The 16,932-nt window shown below is 40.5% G+C and overlaps 1 protein-coding gene across 1 annotated transcript in view; it reads left to right on the forward strand.

Annotated features, from left to right (window-relative positions):
* Positions 1-323: 323 nt before the first annotated feature.
* LOC126947223 (BCL-6 corepressor-like) overlaps positions 324-16,932 on the forward strand; it is a 28,792-nt gene continuing 12,183 nt past the window's right edge. The window contains 14 exon segments of the mRNA XM_050777930.1: positions 324-393; positions 754-891; positions 894-955; positions 957-1,369; positions 1,371-1,484; positions 1,486-2,315; positions 2,318-2,655; positions 3,078-3,567; positions 4,567-4,616; positions 5,009-5,192; positions 10,448-10,711; positions 11,183-11,422; positions 11,744-12,069; positions 12,426-12,680. Of these exon segments, the coding sequence (XP_050633887.1) occupies positions 324-393; positions 754-891; positions 894-955; positions 957-1,369; positions 1,371-1,484; positions 1,486-2,315; positions 2,318-2,655; positions 3,078-3,567; positions 4,567-4,616; positions 5,009-5,192; positions 10,448-10,711; positions 11,183-11,422; positions 11,744-12,069; positions 12,426-12,680 (3,774 nt within the window).

Raw genomic sequence — 16,932 nt, forward strand, 5'->3', positions numbered from 1 at the left:
TGTCTAAGCAGTAAATAATTAAAGGTGCTCTTCAGGGAAATGCCCTAATTTTTTTTTGCTGCATATTGGTGATTTTATCCTGGGGATTTGAAAGATGGCACCAAATATTTACTTACTTTTGAAAACAAGTCCCAGGACAGACAAAGCAGCCTGGCACATATGTGCAGCTTCCTGTTGATACTGTAGCAGCTGATGGTTATGTTATAAAATTGTGTGTCCTCTATAATTTTTAATTTTTTTTTTTTTTTTTTGAGACAGAATCTCACTGTATTTCCCAGGCTGGAGTTTTTGTTGTCCACTGAAGGTTGTTTATTCTGTGAAAAATGCCTTCCTGCACTCAGGAAAAATTAAGTGAATATTCATCTTATCTGAAGTTTAACAGGCCTTGTGAGGGTTAGTGTGAGTTCTTTACCCAGTGAGGGTGGTGCTGAGAATTTTGGAGTTGGTAGCTTCTAAGTTGCAGGAAATAGTTTTTGCTGAGAAGGCAAAATTTCCAGAGTGAATAGGCAACTTAATATCCCTTAAATCTGAAAGGATCACTGTGTTATGCTTTTAGAATTACAGTTCAACAGAGGTGTGAGGAAAGTAGGCAGCACAGTGCCCTAAGAAGAAGTCTGCATAAGGGAAAACAGCAGTTCACACAGATACCATCTTTCTTACTTTATCTTTAACCCCTTCTGCTCAGATGTTAGGCTGATGTCATATTGAACTACTTGGCGCTTTATCTTAGGGACTGGTACTGCTGTTTTGCAGGAGTGTCCCAAGTAACATCTGTGTTGTTGCTCTGCCAAGGTGGATGCAAATCGGCTTATCAGATTGACCTCCTGGAAGCACTGATCATAGACCACACAGGCCTGAAACAGGAAGGGCTCCAGTTACCCAGAAACACTGTCTTTCTAGTTTGAGCAGAATGGACTCCAAACAAGATCATGAGGTTGCCATGAACACTGTAGGTAGCCTTGAGTTTTTTTTCAGAAATAAATCCAGAGATGCAGTTCAAACTAAATATACCTGAGATAGTGGAAGATTTTTCTGTCTCTGAAAAACCCCTAGATTGCTTACCTGCTGTATGTAAAACACAACATGGAATACAAAAGAATGCTTTCAGCACAGCAGAAACACTTGCCTTGGACAGGCCTGCAAGCCACAATCAGAAACTTCTCAATATGTTTGATGTTCATTACCTGCAACTACCCTGGGTCAATCCTTACATGGAGAGTGCCACACCAGCCATCCATCCTTCCTTTGATTTGCCAAATATGTATTCACAGAGCATGTTCTTGCTACCTCGGCAGTTCTAAAACTTGGCCCAGCCACTATATTCTCCAGGAAACAGAAACAGGGAGCAATTTTCCTACCTGCCACCACCTCTTGGCATCACCCATGAGGCTTTCGGTGCCTTTCGCCATCTCAGCCATTCTGCCTCTCTTCTGCTGTGCAGACAAAAGCCTACCGTGGAGAATGGCCATCAGTCTCCAGAACCCCCCACAGCTATCCTCATATTCGGAACAGTAAACAACCTAGGATGCCGTCTACCAAGGCAGTTACTAGCGGCTTTCCAGGGGATACAACTCTCGTGTTCCCTGCCTCCCCTCAGCCCTCACCCTAGATCCACCTTGCCACCCAGGCTGTTGCAGACACGTTCTCTGAGTTCCATGAGCATTATACCAGGATCTCCACCCCTCCTTCAGTCATGCTCTCAAGGCTATACATGATAGGTAGCGAGTTTCCCACAGCCAAGCTCTCCAATAGCAAATATCCTGAGACCCTGGAAGTGGGTGAAAGTGCTCAGCCAGTCCCCATGTACACCTGGAAGACAGTGGCTCAAGACAGGAAAGATGGAGGCTCACCGCCTCTGTTAGAGAAGCAGAGTATTACCAAAAGCATCTCAAATAAGCCAGTAGAGTTGTCTTCTAAAGTGATGGAGGTAGATGCTTCCAAAGCTGACCATATGAAAAAGATGGCTTCTATGGGCCTGGTTCACAGCAGGTCTGGAGGTGGCTTAGTGCTCACCAGCAGCAAGGATGCCAAAGCCAGCAACCCAAAACTGAATTTCAAAGCAAATGAGAATGGCCTTCAACCAAGCCCCATATTTCTGTCTCCAAAGGAGGCTTTCAGGCCGCCATCAATTTCCTATCCCAGAAGTTATTTTCCTTACCCAGCATCTAAGGCCACTGCTATAAGACCCTTCTCCTTACATGACAAAGGACCTATCTACCCTCATCCGATTTTGTTGCCCAACAACAGTCTCTTTCCTGGGCACCTTGCCCCAAAGCCTACACTGCCTTATGTGGTGCCTATGGGCTATCCAGAGTTCTGATCTACCAAGATGCCCTCGGATTTGGCATGGTACAACCCATGTTGATACCACACAGGCCCATGGAGATCACTAAAGAGGAGAAACCAGAGAGGAGGTCATGTTCCCAAGAAAGAGCCTACCACAAAGACCCAACTCTCCAGAATCAGCTTTCTGAGGTGTTGGAAGCTAGCAGTACAGCATTTCATCCAGAAGTCCCCACTGACATTCTAAAACTGAACCCCAGCTGGAATAAAGGGAAGATTGTTATCAAAAGTGATAAAGTTGTTTATGTAGACCATCTCCAAGAAAAACCAGATGTTAAAACTGATGCAAATATGTCTAAACCCAGCTTCACAGTGAAAAATGTCCAGAATGCTGAACCTGCCAGTCCCCCAATTGTCAAGCCATCCCTGCAGCAGCATGGCAATTTCGTCACCCTAAGAGAGAAGCTGGGGCACATTGGTGACTTTCATGAACCTTGTACTAGCAAACAGACTCCAGCCAACAAAGAGAAAAAAGAAGAGAAACCAGAGAGGAGGTCTCATTCCCATGAAACAGCCTGCCACAAAGACCCAACTCTCAGGAATCAGTTTTCTGAGATGTTGGAAGCTAGCAGTACAGAGTTTCATCCAGAAGTCCACACCGACAATCTAAAACTAAACTTCAGCTGGAATCAAGGGAGCACTGTTAGCAGAAATGACAAGATTATTTACGTAGATCTTCCCAGAAGAACCAGATGCCAAAACTGATGCAAACATGTCCAAACTCAGCTTTACAGCAAAAAAATGTTGGTCAGAATGCTGAGCCTGCCAAGCTGCCGGTTGTCAAGCCATCCCTGCAGCAACATGATGATTTTGTCATGCTAAGAGAGGAGTTGGGGCACATTGGTGACTTGCCTGAGGCTTATACTCTCAGACAGACTCCAGCCAACAAAGAGAACCTAGGGATGCCAGTTTCAACACCATTGCTGGAGGCAGCTTTAGTGAGTGATGGTCATGCTGTAACTTTTGGTAAAATCCAAGAGAATTCCAAACCATATAGCCTTGGCAGTGCCCCACTGAGTATGGACATAATCTCTACTTACACCAAAGATGGAGCCAATGAGGCCAAATCAAATGATGGCAAACTTCTGAAACCAAAGTCATCTAAGCTGGTAAAGAGAATCGCTACCTCAGCAGGTTACATGGGTGACGGATTCGACAGTGTCACTACTGAACTGTATGCAGATTCTAGTCAGCTCAGGTGGGAGCAACGGGCATTGAAGATGAGCCTCTCCACCCAAATTTTCACAACTTTACCGGTTGTTACAGTTTAAATCTGTAAAGAGGACTGGGTGAGTATGGTAGGACATGGCACTAGGCAGATTGGACTAATGAAGCTTATGGTAATTTGAATGTATGTATTATGTCCAGTAAGGGAATGTGAATAGTAGTACTTAGGATGTACATGTGTCTGGATACTTTAAGTTGTGCTATAAGTTATGAGAGAACATCACCTGAATGCAGTTACAGGTTGAGCATCTATAATCCAAAAATTCAAAATCTGATTTGCTACAGAATCTGAAACGTTTTGAATGTCAACATCATGCCCCAAGTGGAAAAACCCACACACAAGTACTTAACACAAACTTTTTTACATATGCAAAATTATTAAAAATACTGAATAAAATTACTTTTAGGCTATGTGTATAAAGTGTATGTGAAACATAAATGAATTTTTTTGTTTAGACTTGGTTCTCATCCTCAAGATACCTTATTATGTATGTGCAGATATTCTAAAATCTGATAAAAATTAAAATACTTGTCCCAAGTATTTACATAGAGATGCTCAACCTGTAACAGAAGTTTTAATTATTGTGAATAATTTCTAAAAAATGCATGGCATTTACCTAGCAGTTGATTTTATTTTTCTGTTGATAAAATAACCAATATATCTAGAAGTGCTGCTCAGAATACCTTACTTGATACTTGCTTGAGAAGATGTGTAGCAGCTGCGGGTCTGCAGGATGGTTCAACTTACACACACACACACACACACACACACAGACACACACACTCACTCCCCTACCTCTTGCAGAATGGGATATAGCATATATTTACCTTGATAATTATGATACATGTTGTATAGGAATTTTCTAAGATTTTTACTTTCATTTCAAAGATGATAGGCCATTTCTTTTTTGAATGTTAAGAAGAATTTATCTTTACAAAAAGGAATGAAGTTATTTAAATGACCCCCTTGAGTGCCCATTTTAATTACATGACTAGAAGAATTACAAAAGGACAATATTTTATGTCTGCCTAGTGCTTACTGTGAGGTCAGTTCTTCAAATTTCTGTTTTTCATATTATTGTTATTACAATATTATATAAGCCTTTAAAGTTAAATTTTATTTCCAAATACTCAAAAGTTAGTTCATAGCCTATATTCCTTGTGATTTTTTTTCTGCTATTTCTATTTTGTTTTGATTGTGTGTTGTGTTCTTATTCCAAAAGAGAATGTGCACAAAAATGTGTTCACTGATATACACGCTTATAGCTTATGTATCTAGATATATTAAACTCCTTGAAAACAGTGTGGTTAAAGAGTTTATCTCTGTGATTAGTTTTGGGCAAATATTTGTTTGAAAATATTTTTCTTTAATGTAAGACAAAATAACTTTTACGATAAGGTGTTGTTTTCATCCCTCTTTTTTTCTTCTTTTTTCTAGCTTGCAATGATGCGCTTCTCAGAGTTGCAGGTGAGTGAGAAAAAAGGTGGCCATTCAGAAACTAAAGACTCCAAGGCATACAAATTCAGCACAGCTGACTCAGAGAGATGGAAAGGAAATCGGGACAAAAAGCCAAAATGTCTTCTGGAGGAGGATATTGCCAGCCAGAATAACCGTGAGAGATGTAAGTACAGCTGAGCCACCTGCTTGTGTGGCTCAATTACCACATTGGTGGCAACAGGGTGATCCTGCCCCCAGAGCCCAGGGAGGTGAGATAAATCAATTCACATACAAGATTCTGACTTCTGTATGGTGTCTTCTTAGAATAATGGGCTGTTTTTGCCATCTGTGGAGTGAAGAACTGATTGTCTTTTTAATCATTGTGGCAATCAGGAATGAATTATCTGTGAAAGATTATTTCCTTTTAATAATCTGTGAAATATTATTTTCCTTTAGAAAAGGGACACATCTCCTTTTCTAAAAGAGGCCTAGCCCTATAGTTAGAAACAGTACACTTTTCAGTTTTTTAAATTATTGATTTATTTTTGTTGATGCATAGTAGGTGTACATATTAGCCCTTCCTTCTTGAATGTGGGTTTCCTTTCCTTCTGCCAGCCACTCCACTGAAGCAGACCTAGAGTGTGTTCGGTCGCAGTGCCTGGGCAGGAGTTATGAGTTATTGGCTCAGAAACTTCTCTTCCAGGAGAATATGCCTGAATGCTTTGTAGACTACCTTGGATTAGGATCAGAGAAAGTTGATGCCTATGGTGGAGGAGGCATAAGTTATAACAAGGTTAGCCTCAGCTGTGGTGGTACAGTTGCTTACAAAGGAAATGGACCATGGGAAACCCTCAAAAGTCTCAGTCCTCTCCTATCTTGTTAAGGCTCAGCATCTGTGGCACCAACAGTGGCAAAATTTATTTTTGAGGTGGAGACTTGTAAATGTTGCCATGGAAATAATTCTATGAGGTTCTACTTTGACACAACTGTGACAAATTATAGAATGTATGTGCTGTGTCTTATAAGACCATGCTGCAGGGAGCAGGTGGTAGACCTCAAATAACAGAGTCACATTCTTATCTATCAAGGGCACATGGTTTTCTGCTTTTTAGAAGGGCTGAAAATAGCAGCAGTGATAGAGTCTAATGGTTAGGACCCCTGCATCTCTTAATTTATATCCTTTGCCCTGTGATTAATGCTGTGGGTGATGATTGAAATAGTCTAATTTGAGAACATCCAGGTTGAGATGTGCAGCAAAGGAACATAGAGCCTCTAATCTCTATAGCTGATAACCCGTGTTTCTTGGGCTGTCACTGTGGGCGGGATTATTACTGGCCTTTGTAAGGTCGTGTAATATCTTGTGAGGGGAGTAGCAGGAGCTTATTTAGAGGAATGAGAATCTTTGACCTAAGAGATAATAGTGAAAATACCTCAATTCTTTGAAGTTATTGTCCCTTTTTGTAATGACTTGGAGAATTTGGGAAAGGGTGAATGGAACCAGTTTTGGGGAAAAGTCCTTTTAAGAAGTAGGGAAACTCTATGCGTGTAAGTGTGATTGCAGTGAACCCCAAATTTAGCAATGGAGGGTTCTTGATAATAGTTCAGGGTGAGGTCATGGTCCCCTGGGTTTCCTGGTATTATGTGGAGAGTTGGGAGAATGCCCATGAGATGAGTTACAACCTTCCAAGGCACAGTTGTGTAGCAGGCTGGCCATCCTTTCCTGGCTGGACTCCTCATGAAGTGGGGAGTAAGAGGTTGTATGTGAAAGGGAGACCTCCCTACCCTCACTGGGTAGCTTTTACCATATGGGAAATTTTGGAGTAGACAGAGTTGGCCAGGGCTGTCTTATAGAGGTAGTGCCATTCACTGAGCAGAGAGATGAGGTTACCAGTCAGTCATTGCCCACTAACTTCACCTTGTGAAATACTCATCACAACTCTTCCAGTAAAATATGCTCTCAGTTTGGGCAAAAGGTCAGGTGGGTGAGAGATAATTTTGCAGTGGGGATAAAACTTAATTGGAAAACCATTTCCTCAAGAAAGAAGCCTTAGACAAAGTTGAGAGTGTTAGAGATACAGATGACTGTATGCGACCTGTAGTTCAGATATAAGGGACAAAAGTAGAATCTAAAACACTCAGGTTAAGAACTTCTTAGTCTGATACTTGATGTGGGAAAGGAAGTTCATTCTGGGTTGGGTCCCACACTAGCTAAGCCACTGCCTGATTGTGACTCTCAAAGACATTGTGACACCATGCAATCACTTTTTTCAAAACATGTTTTCTATCTTAAAGGAGTTAGGGAGAGGAGACAGTACACTTTAAAAGTTTAAAAGTATACTTTTCCATTTGCTCATGGCATTTCCTAAGGCAATACTTACATTTTTACTCTGCATCCTTAGTCCCTCCCATAGTACTTTCAGGGGAGACTAATTGGATCAAAGAAGTTGAATGGACTAACTGGAAGAATTCATGTCTTAGTATGTTTTCTACTGGTATAAAGAGGGTAATTTATAGTTAACAGAAATGTATTTGCTCATAGTTCTGGAGGCCAAGAAGTACGAGGGCCTTCTCTGGTGAGCTCCATCTTCCAGTTGCATCCCATGATGGAAGGCAGATGGGCAAGAGAGCACAAGGGAAAGAGAAGAAGGGGACTAAACTCATTTATTTTAATTATGAACCCAATTCCACAATAATGAACTCACTCCCACAGTAATGACATTAATTAATGTCCATGGTCATGACCTAATTACCTCTTACAGGTCCCAGTTCTCAACATTGTTGCACTGGGGACTGGGTTTCGAACACTTGACCATTGGGAAACATTCAAACCATAGCATTCCATCTGTGGTCTCCAAAATTCATGTCCTTCTCTTATGCCGAATGTATTCATTCTGTCCTAATAGCCCCACAATCTTAACTCATTCCAGCATCAACTCAAAAGTCCAAAATCTAGAGTCTCTTCTTAATCAGATATGAATGGGACACAAGACATAATTTACTATATGGCAAATTTCTCTTCTACTGTGAGCCTGTGAAGTTATGTGCTTCTGAAATGCCATGGTGGAACAGGCATAGGAAAGACATTCCCATTTAAAAATGGAGAATAGGCAAGAAGAAAGGAGTAACTGGTTCCAGATAACCCCAAAATACAAAAGGGGGAGAAAAACAACAACAATGAGTTTTTTTGTTTGTTGGTTTGTTTTGTTTCTTTCTCTTTTTTCTTTTTCTTTTTTTTTTTTTTTGGAGACAGAGTCTTTTCTGTTGCCAGGATGGAGTGCAGTGGCGCAATCTCAGCTCACTGCAACCTCTGCCTCCCTGGTTCAGGTGATTCTCCTGCTTCAGCCTCCCGAATTGCTGGGACTACAGGCATATGCCACCATGCCCAGCTAATTTTTTATATTTTTAGTAGAGGTGGGGTTTCACCATGTTGGCCAGAGAGGTCTTGATCTCTTGACCTCGTGATCCATCTGCCTCAGCCTCCCAAAGTGTTGGGATTACAGGCATGAGCCAGCCTGCCCAGCCAACACTGAGTTATAAAGCTGGACAATCATATCTTTTGATTTCATGTTGTACATTTATGCACACGGTGGTAAGAGTTCAGCCCTCAAGGCCTAGGCATTCCTGCCTGCATGGTTTTGCTGGGCTTTAGTCCACCCAGAAACTCTCATGGTTTGGAGTTACATTCCTATATCTCTCCCAGGCTGAAGGTACACTCTGGTAGTTCTACAGTTCTGGGCTCTTGGAGATGGCTTCAGATTCACAGCTCCACAAAGCATTACTGTAGTGGGAATCTGGCTATCCCCCTGTGACATGACTCTTCCTGAAGCCCCAGGCTATCCAAAACATCCTTTATAATGCAGGTGAATGTGGCCCTGGCTCAGGGATTATATATACCTGTAGAATCAGAACCATATGGATATCATTGTAGATTAAGGCTTATCCCCTCTGGCAGTGTGACATGAGGCACATCTGGGTCAGCTTGAGCCATCACTGGGGTAGCCAAAGATCACTGCAACAAAATGCAAGGAATAGATACTTGAGGTGGTGTACTTGCCTACAAGGCAATATCTTTCCTCCAAGATCTCTCAGATTCCTTCAGGCTCATTCTCCCATAGTCTTGATGAATAGCACCTGTTTTCCTTATATCTGAACTATCTCTTTAGCAAATGATAGCTTTGCTATATGTTGTTTTTATTCTCTTGAAACCACTTTTTTTCTTTACTTGATATACAGAGTTTGCCAAATATGTTCATAATGCTTTTTAATTACAAATTTTGTCTTTAAATCATTTCTCTTTTCTCTCATTTTGCTGGTAAGTTGCCAAGGAAGCCATACAGTACCATGAATGTTTTAAGACTTAGTATGCTTGTAGATATCCTAGTTCGTTGCTCTTAAGCCTTGCCTTTCACAACATCTTTGGACATGAAGGCAATTCTGCCAAGTTCCTTGAACTTGTTTTAGGAAGGGTATCCTTTCATCCAGTTTCTGGTGACATATTCTTCATTTTCATCCAAAACCTTATGCTGTCCATAGTTCTACAAACATTTGATTAGTCCCAGCTGGTGTGACCAGTGTCCTCATTGTGGTCCTCCTATGTTGAACAGGAAATGGAAGCTCCTTGGTTCCAGTGAAAAGCTTTTCCCTCCACATGTGTTCAACCAGCAGACTGAGTTTTGAAGTTGTCTCTGAAATTGTGCATGTGCTGTCAAACCTTGTCTTTGGCTTTTCCCAGGCTCCTCTTCGCCACATCTTGGGTCTGCCCAGGTTCTCAACCTTCCTCCAGCAGCTGCTTCCCTCTGCTGATTTTGCAGACAGCTGCCATGTCCTGGACCATGGGCCCTACGGGAGAGATGATTACTTGTGCCCAATAAGGCTCAAGGTTTATTTTGACATGCTGTCTCCCTTCCCTCCTTCTTCATGATCTCTGCTGTTGGCCCAAGTGAATATTGGTGTTACCCCTTCAGTAGATGACATTTTGGGCATATTTTTTGTCTTAATCTCATCAGTCTTTTGTTTATTTCAAAATTATGACCTCAGCAAATATTACTGTAGAGATATTTATGCCAGTCGTAGCTTGATTGGATCCTGCTGCTGAAAGAAAGGACTGTAGTTTTTTGTTTTTTTTTTTTAAAGATAACATTGATGTCTCGTCTTCTTTCTTATGTCTCATTTCCCTTATATACAAAGGTGAAAGGAGAGAATTATGAGTGGGGTATGTGCCTAACTCTCTGCTTTGCTTGCTGCTCATCTTCAGTGTACCCTTCCTTTGGAGAAGTCTATTTATGAGATTTTGATATTAACAACGTGAGAACTCCAGTTTCTAAAGAAGCATCTGTCAACAGCAGATTACCTTGACATGGTCCCAGCTGTTCCCTGAATCCTGCCTTCTCATAGTGATTTTTGAATTCATTTATGTGTTCTGGTTTTCTCTCATGCTAGGCAAGTATAGTCCTGGAAACAAACAGCACAGTCCCTTTAAAGCCCTAAAGGATGAAGATCTTCCTGTAGAGAAGTATTTAATGGAAAGGCAGCCTGTGGGTGAGTTAGCTACAGACCAGGTAGCTATGGATGTGCTGCACAGCCCCATCCTCCAGCTAGAAAAGAAATGCAAAGTCTCAAGTGACAGCAGCCAGACTGAGACTACTCCAGAGAAGTTGCCAGAGGACTCTTTCCTAAAAAACAAGCACACACAGGTTTATATAGGTGAGTTTTGTCACTTTTACCTGCCTGCTCAGGGGGCCTGTGCATACAGCCACAGTGGATAAACATGGCATATGGATATATGGCATGCAGCCCCCATAAACAGAATCAGTGAAGGGAAGCCATGACACACAGCAGTGAAGAGTTTTTATTCCCACTCCTCTTCCATAAGATTTCCACCCTGGAGCCCCTGCTTCACAGCCAGATGCAGGCACTCAAGCCCAGAGAGGGTCAAAAACAATTAGGTTCCCTCCCAAAAGCAGAGATGGTAACCACCCTCCTTTCCCTTCTCCCTTCACACTACTAGTGATGCATAAAGTCATTTGTTCCTTTCAAGGCAGAATTTTTGTTAATGTGTAGTTATTTATTCATTAGGTAACTGGCCCTAGAGGGAAGTGACAAATTCCTCTATCCACTTAGAAGACCCACATTATAGTGAGCTGACCAACCTGAAGGTGTATATTACATTTACAGGGTTTCATCCTAAGAAACACCACTTGATGCACCTTAGAGAACAGTGGGAGCAGCAGGTGTTGGCAGCAGAGAGCAAACCTGGTCTGCAAGGCAGGAAGGAAGTGACCCAGACAGTTCAGCCTGAGGTCACTACCTGGGATTATGATATCATGAAAGAGAAACTCTGCAGGAAAAGGGCAGAGGCCAAAGGCAATAGAAACTGGTTGGAAGAATCTCTCAAACCCAGTGACAATGAAGAAGGTATGTAGAGGCCACTTCTTGACTACCCTACCCACTTCCCTGTGGAATGTAGAGAGAGTTGGCTTTCTGTTCTCTTGTCTGAGCACTTTGAAGAAACTTGCTACTTGCAGTTTGATGTGTTAACCTATTTTCCATTTGTATGAGGGATAATTATGTCTGAAAACTTAATTTTAAAACTGAAGTTGCTCCCAGGTAAGAGTTAACAGTGGTATTTTCTTTCTGCATGGGCTACAACTAAGTAATGCCTCCTTTTTTTGCCCTTTTCCCCGTGTCTCTTGCCTGCTAGCTACTCTGCCACCATGCTGCACCCTCTATATTTAGCCTTGCCTATGTTCTCAGGCCCTCCACCAAAGAAGAAGCTTTTATCCAACAATGCAAGCCGCCAAAAGCTGTCTCACCCACGCTGCATACCATCGGTGAGGCTCCCTGATAAGCAGCAGAAAGTTAGAGAGAGCGTTAAGACAGATATGCTGTGCACAAACAAGGAAGAGGATTGCCCTGCTACCTCCCTGCTGGAGAAATACACCAACAACAGTGAGAAGCCATCTGGGAAGAGACAGTGCAAAACTAAGCACTTGATACCTCAGGACCTGAGGCAGGGGTTCCTGCTAACAGGGGACTGCTACATTGAGAATGCTGATGGCAAGGTACCTCTTAGCACTTGTTTTCTTCTTAGGCTTATGTAGGGGTTATTTCCCCTCACCCCAACATTCCCCACCTGCCTGCTTTTCTCAAGGATGTAAAGCCTTTCTTTTATTGTACTCCTAACTTCCCTGTCTTGGAGGCATAGTCTTCCTTGATGGTGATAAAATTGGAAACTATTAAAATTTAAATTCATACCCCAGTCTGTAACACTTTTCCTTTGATATTCCACCTCGAAGGAAGGAAAGGAAACTGCCTTCCCCATGCAGATTTGTCTTGCAGGAAGGAGGAGGGGAAGCAGTGGATGTGGAAAGGATGTAGTCTTAATCTTAACTGTGTATACTAACTCGTTTTGTCATAGTCAGCTGTCCCAAGATTCATAAAGCGGCTTGAACCCAGTTCCAACTATGATCTGACATTATCCAAGCAGGAGCTGAAGCCCTTCAACTGCTTGCAAGAGTTGCTACCAGCTTCCCAGGCCATGAAGTTGCCACACTCATATTTCCCTCAAGAAACCAACCAATCTCGCCCAATGCTGCTGAGAGCAAAGAGAATTATTGTCGATAGGCATGCTGGTGAGACTCTTCTGCAGCGGGCAGCATGGCTTGGCTATGAGGTGAGTGTCCTGGTGAGCACTCCTAGAGCAGCTGCTGCTTCCAGCTAGAGGGCAGGTCATGCTAGCTAGGATGGGATAGTGGGAGGTACTTGGACAGCAGAGCTCAGCCCCTTCACATCAGGGGATTGGGATGGTGTTACAGTAGCATGTTTGTGTTAGCCCCAGTCTGCCTTCTGTCTTGGTGGCTTGTGCAGTCACAGTGTGCAAACAGGCATGCAGTCAGGCAGGCTGCTTCAGCATCCTCCAGTCTGGCTAACTTATTTCTGCTATAAAATTTGACAAAATTCAAGGCTTGGTGACTTGGGGAAATTTAATGAGCCCTTTTGGATTCTGATTAGCAAGAGGAAGAGATATTATTAGCTCTATCTAGTGTTGCTTGTGCTATGGTGGCCCTGTGTGGAGAGCAGGCAGGAAGTGGCAATGCACGTTAGGCACAGGTGTTCAGATATGAGGGTGTGGAGCAGACCTGAGTGGTCTCTTTCTGAGACAGGGTAAGGTGGCCCTAGGGCTGAGCAATGGAGGAAGGATTCAGACTCAGGGTTTCTCCCCAAGTCACTACTCCTTCATCACCCCTCACTCCTGACCCCTACACCCATACTCCTCCAAGGATGGGTGATGACAGTGTTGGCGAATGTCAGCTTAGCACTGGGCTGAGTGCTCTTTCTAAGCTCACATGATCTGGACTAACTTATTTTACTCTTTCATCAGCTTTGCCAACTAGTATCACTGTTTTCATGTGAGGAAACTAACTCCCAGAAGTGTTAAAATGACTTGGATAGGTAATAACCTAGGAATAGTTTCAGTTTTAGCTGTTTGTATAGAGCTGATGGATGTGAGGCCTATACCAATGAACAGCTTCAGTGAATTCCACATCTATACATCTTTAGGTCACAAAGCTTTTGATGGCACGTGTGGTTTTGAGATTGTTTTTGTTTGTGTAAGGACAGCTGATTTTGTTGCTTTAGATTTCTGGTATTTGGATAACTAAAATTTCTAGACTGCCACTTGGATGGTTAGAAAAATAGTAACTTTTTCAAATATTCAGTGAATTTGCAACATGTAAATTAAATAGATCACAAGTTTTTAGTTAAAAAACCTTTTTTTTTCTGAGGCAGGGTCTTGCTGTGTCACCCAGGCTAGAGTGCAGTGGTGTGATCTCAGTTTACTACAGCCTCTGCCTCCTGGGCAGAGTGATCCTTCCACCTCAGATTCCTGAGTAGCTGGGACTACAGGCATGCACCACTACACCCAGCTAATTTTTGTTTTTTGTAGATACAAGGTTTTGCCATGTTGCCCAGGCTGCTGTCAAACTCATGAGTTCAAGTGACCTACCTGCCTCAGCCTTCCAAAGTGTTGGGATTACAAGCACGAGTCACCGTTCCCTGCCTATATGTGATATTTTGATACATCCATACAATTTGTAATGATCCAGTCAGGCTATTTAGTATATTCATTACATCAAACATTTACTATTTCTTTGTTTTGGGAATATTTCAAACCTTCTCTTCTAGATATTTTGAAATATACAATACTCTTGTTAATTATAGTCTCCCTTCTCTACTATTAAACATTAGAACTTATTCCTTTGATATACCTGTATACTTGTACCCTAAATTAACCAACTCCTATTTATCTTGCCCACAACTACACTGGCTTCCAAGCTTCTGGAGACTATTATCTTATACTCTACCTTCATGACATCAACTTTTCCAGCTCCTACATATGAGTGAGAATATGTGATATATCTTTTGCTATGCTTGACTTATTTTACTTAAAATAATGACCTTCAATTCCCTCCATGTTGTTGCAAATGACAGCATTTGATTCATTTATATGGCTTAAAATATTATATTGTGTATGTATACCACATTTTCTTTGTCCTTTCATTCACTGATGGACATTTAGGCTGATTTCATGTTTGCCTATTGGGATTCGCTTTTTTTCTTTTTCGTTAGCCTGCGTAGTCAGATTGCTGGATTATATGGTAGCTCTAATTTTAGTTTTCAAAGAAACCTCCATATTGTTTTCCATATTGGTTGTACTAATTTACATTCCCAAGAGTTTGTTGAACAACCTTTTATCCAAACCCTTGGCAGAATTTATTTTTTTGTCTTTTTAAATAATATCCATTCTGACTAGAGTAATACGGTACCTGAGAGTGGTTTTGATTTGTATTTCTCTGATGATTAATGATGTTGAACATTTTTACATATATGATGGCCATTTATATGTCTTCCTTTGAGAACTGTTTATTCAGATCCTTTGCCTACTTTTTATTGTCTTTTTTTTTTTTTTGCTGTTGAGCTGAGTTCCCTATATATTAGTCTTGGATATGAACAGTTTGCAAATATATTGTCCCATTTTACAGATTGTCTCTTCACTCCTGTTGATTGTTTTGCAGAGGTTGTAGTTCAATTTCCCTGTTTTTGTTTGTGTTATCCATGCTTTTAAAGTCTTAAACATAAAGTCTTAGCCTAGAGTAATGTCCTGAAGCATTTCCCCTGTTTTTGTCTAGTACGTTTGTATTTTGGGTCTTACATTTAAGTCTTTTATTTGAGTTGATATTATTGTCTGGTGAGGTTTTGGGATCTAGTTTCATTCTTCATATGGACATCCAGTTTCCTCAGCACCATTTAGTAAATAGGGTGTCCTTTCCCTAATGTGTGTTATTGGTGTCTTTGTCAGAAATTAGTGGGCTGGTAGGAAAGAAGTAGGCAAAGAAATTTTTGTGTTTTTTATATATATATACAGCAAATATTCTCCTTTTTCTTTTGAGGTAGGATCTCACTGTGTCTCCCAGGTTGGAGTGGAGGCTGCAGCCTCCAGTCTTCTGGGCTCAAGTGATCCTCTCATGTCCGAATAGTGGGGACTACAGGCGTGCGACATCATTCCCAACTGTTTTTTGTATTTTTGTAGAGATGGGGATTTCTGCATATTCCCCAGGCTGGTCTTGAATTCCTGGTCACAAGTGATTCACCTGCCTTGGCCTCCCAAAGTGCTGGCATTACAGGCATGACCCACTGTGCTAAGCCAAATAAATGGTTGTCTTCAACACAACTTTGTAATAACTCGGTAATACAGGCATGACCCACTGTGCTCAGCCCAACAAAAGTTGTCTTAAACACAACTTTCTAATAACTTGAAGTTCAAAAAGCCAAATAAAAACTTTCAAAACTCTAATAAAAAAACTTATAAATTTATAAGACTTATAATATAAATTTATAATATAAATAATAAATTTATAAGACATAAATTTATAAAATCAAAGTCAAAACAAAAATGAAAAACAAAATTAATAACAGAAACATTATAAACTTTACTTAAAATATTCTAAAATTATTTTTCCAATTAAAAAATGTCTTTTAAAGTATAACTTATAGTTTAATAAAATATACTTGTATAAGCAAAAATAAAATTTGTTCTTTTAATTTCTCCAAAATTTAAAATATATTTTATTTATAACAAAATATATTTTATTTATAACAAAGTATAATTAAAAACATTGATTATGTCACCAAAACTTTAACTGTCAGATTTTAAAATACTCATAAAATAACTTCAAGGGTTTCCAGCCTTACAATAAATTAGTAATGTAAAACTCTCACTTCCTGACAGCTCCCAAACCTTAAGGCCATAAGTAAAATCTAAAGTTGGCCTTACATTAGCTATCTAGTCTCAGAAATCAATCTTTAAATACAGAATACATAGTTATGCAGTATAATAAAGTTACATTTCCTAAAAAAAGGTATCATACACTTTTTAAAGTGTAATGCTATACATTATTTTGTAAATTCTTTTAGGTCCTTCCAACCCAACTTTTTTCAATAAAATTGCTAAACTAAAATTTCATTTTTCCCAAAGCTATTAACTAAAACCAAATAAATATTTTTAAATGAATCTTTTTGCTAACATATGAGCCACACAAAAAGTTTGCCAAAATGTCTAATACCATAATCAAAAGCATTCACACTACAAACCAAAGAAAAAAACATTTTCTACATTATAATTGACTTTTACAAGGTATCAGAACAAAACTGCATATCATAATCACACTTTTACCTCCTTAATGCCTACATTTTCACTTGAGAAATAATACTGTAATTACAATTTCAAAATCAATAACTGCTATAAATAACTTGACAAAACCTAACTTAAAAATATCCTTGTAGTGTGCCTAGAGGTAAACTCTCACAATATCCTTAACACAACTTTTTGTTCAAAATTAGACATGTGATCACTTTTATAGAGTTAA

Source organism: Macaca thibetana, chromosome Y (genome assembly GCF_024542745.1).
Source record: "Macaca thibetana thibetana isolate TM-01 chromosome Y, ASM2454274v1, whole genome shotgun sequence".
NCBI lineage: Eukaryota > Metazoa > Chordata > Mammalia > Primates > Cercopithecidae > Macaca > Macaca thibetana.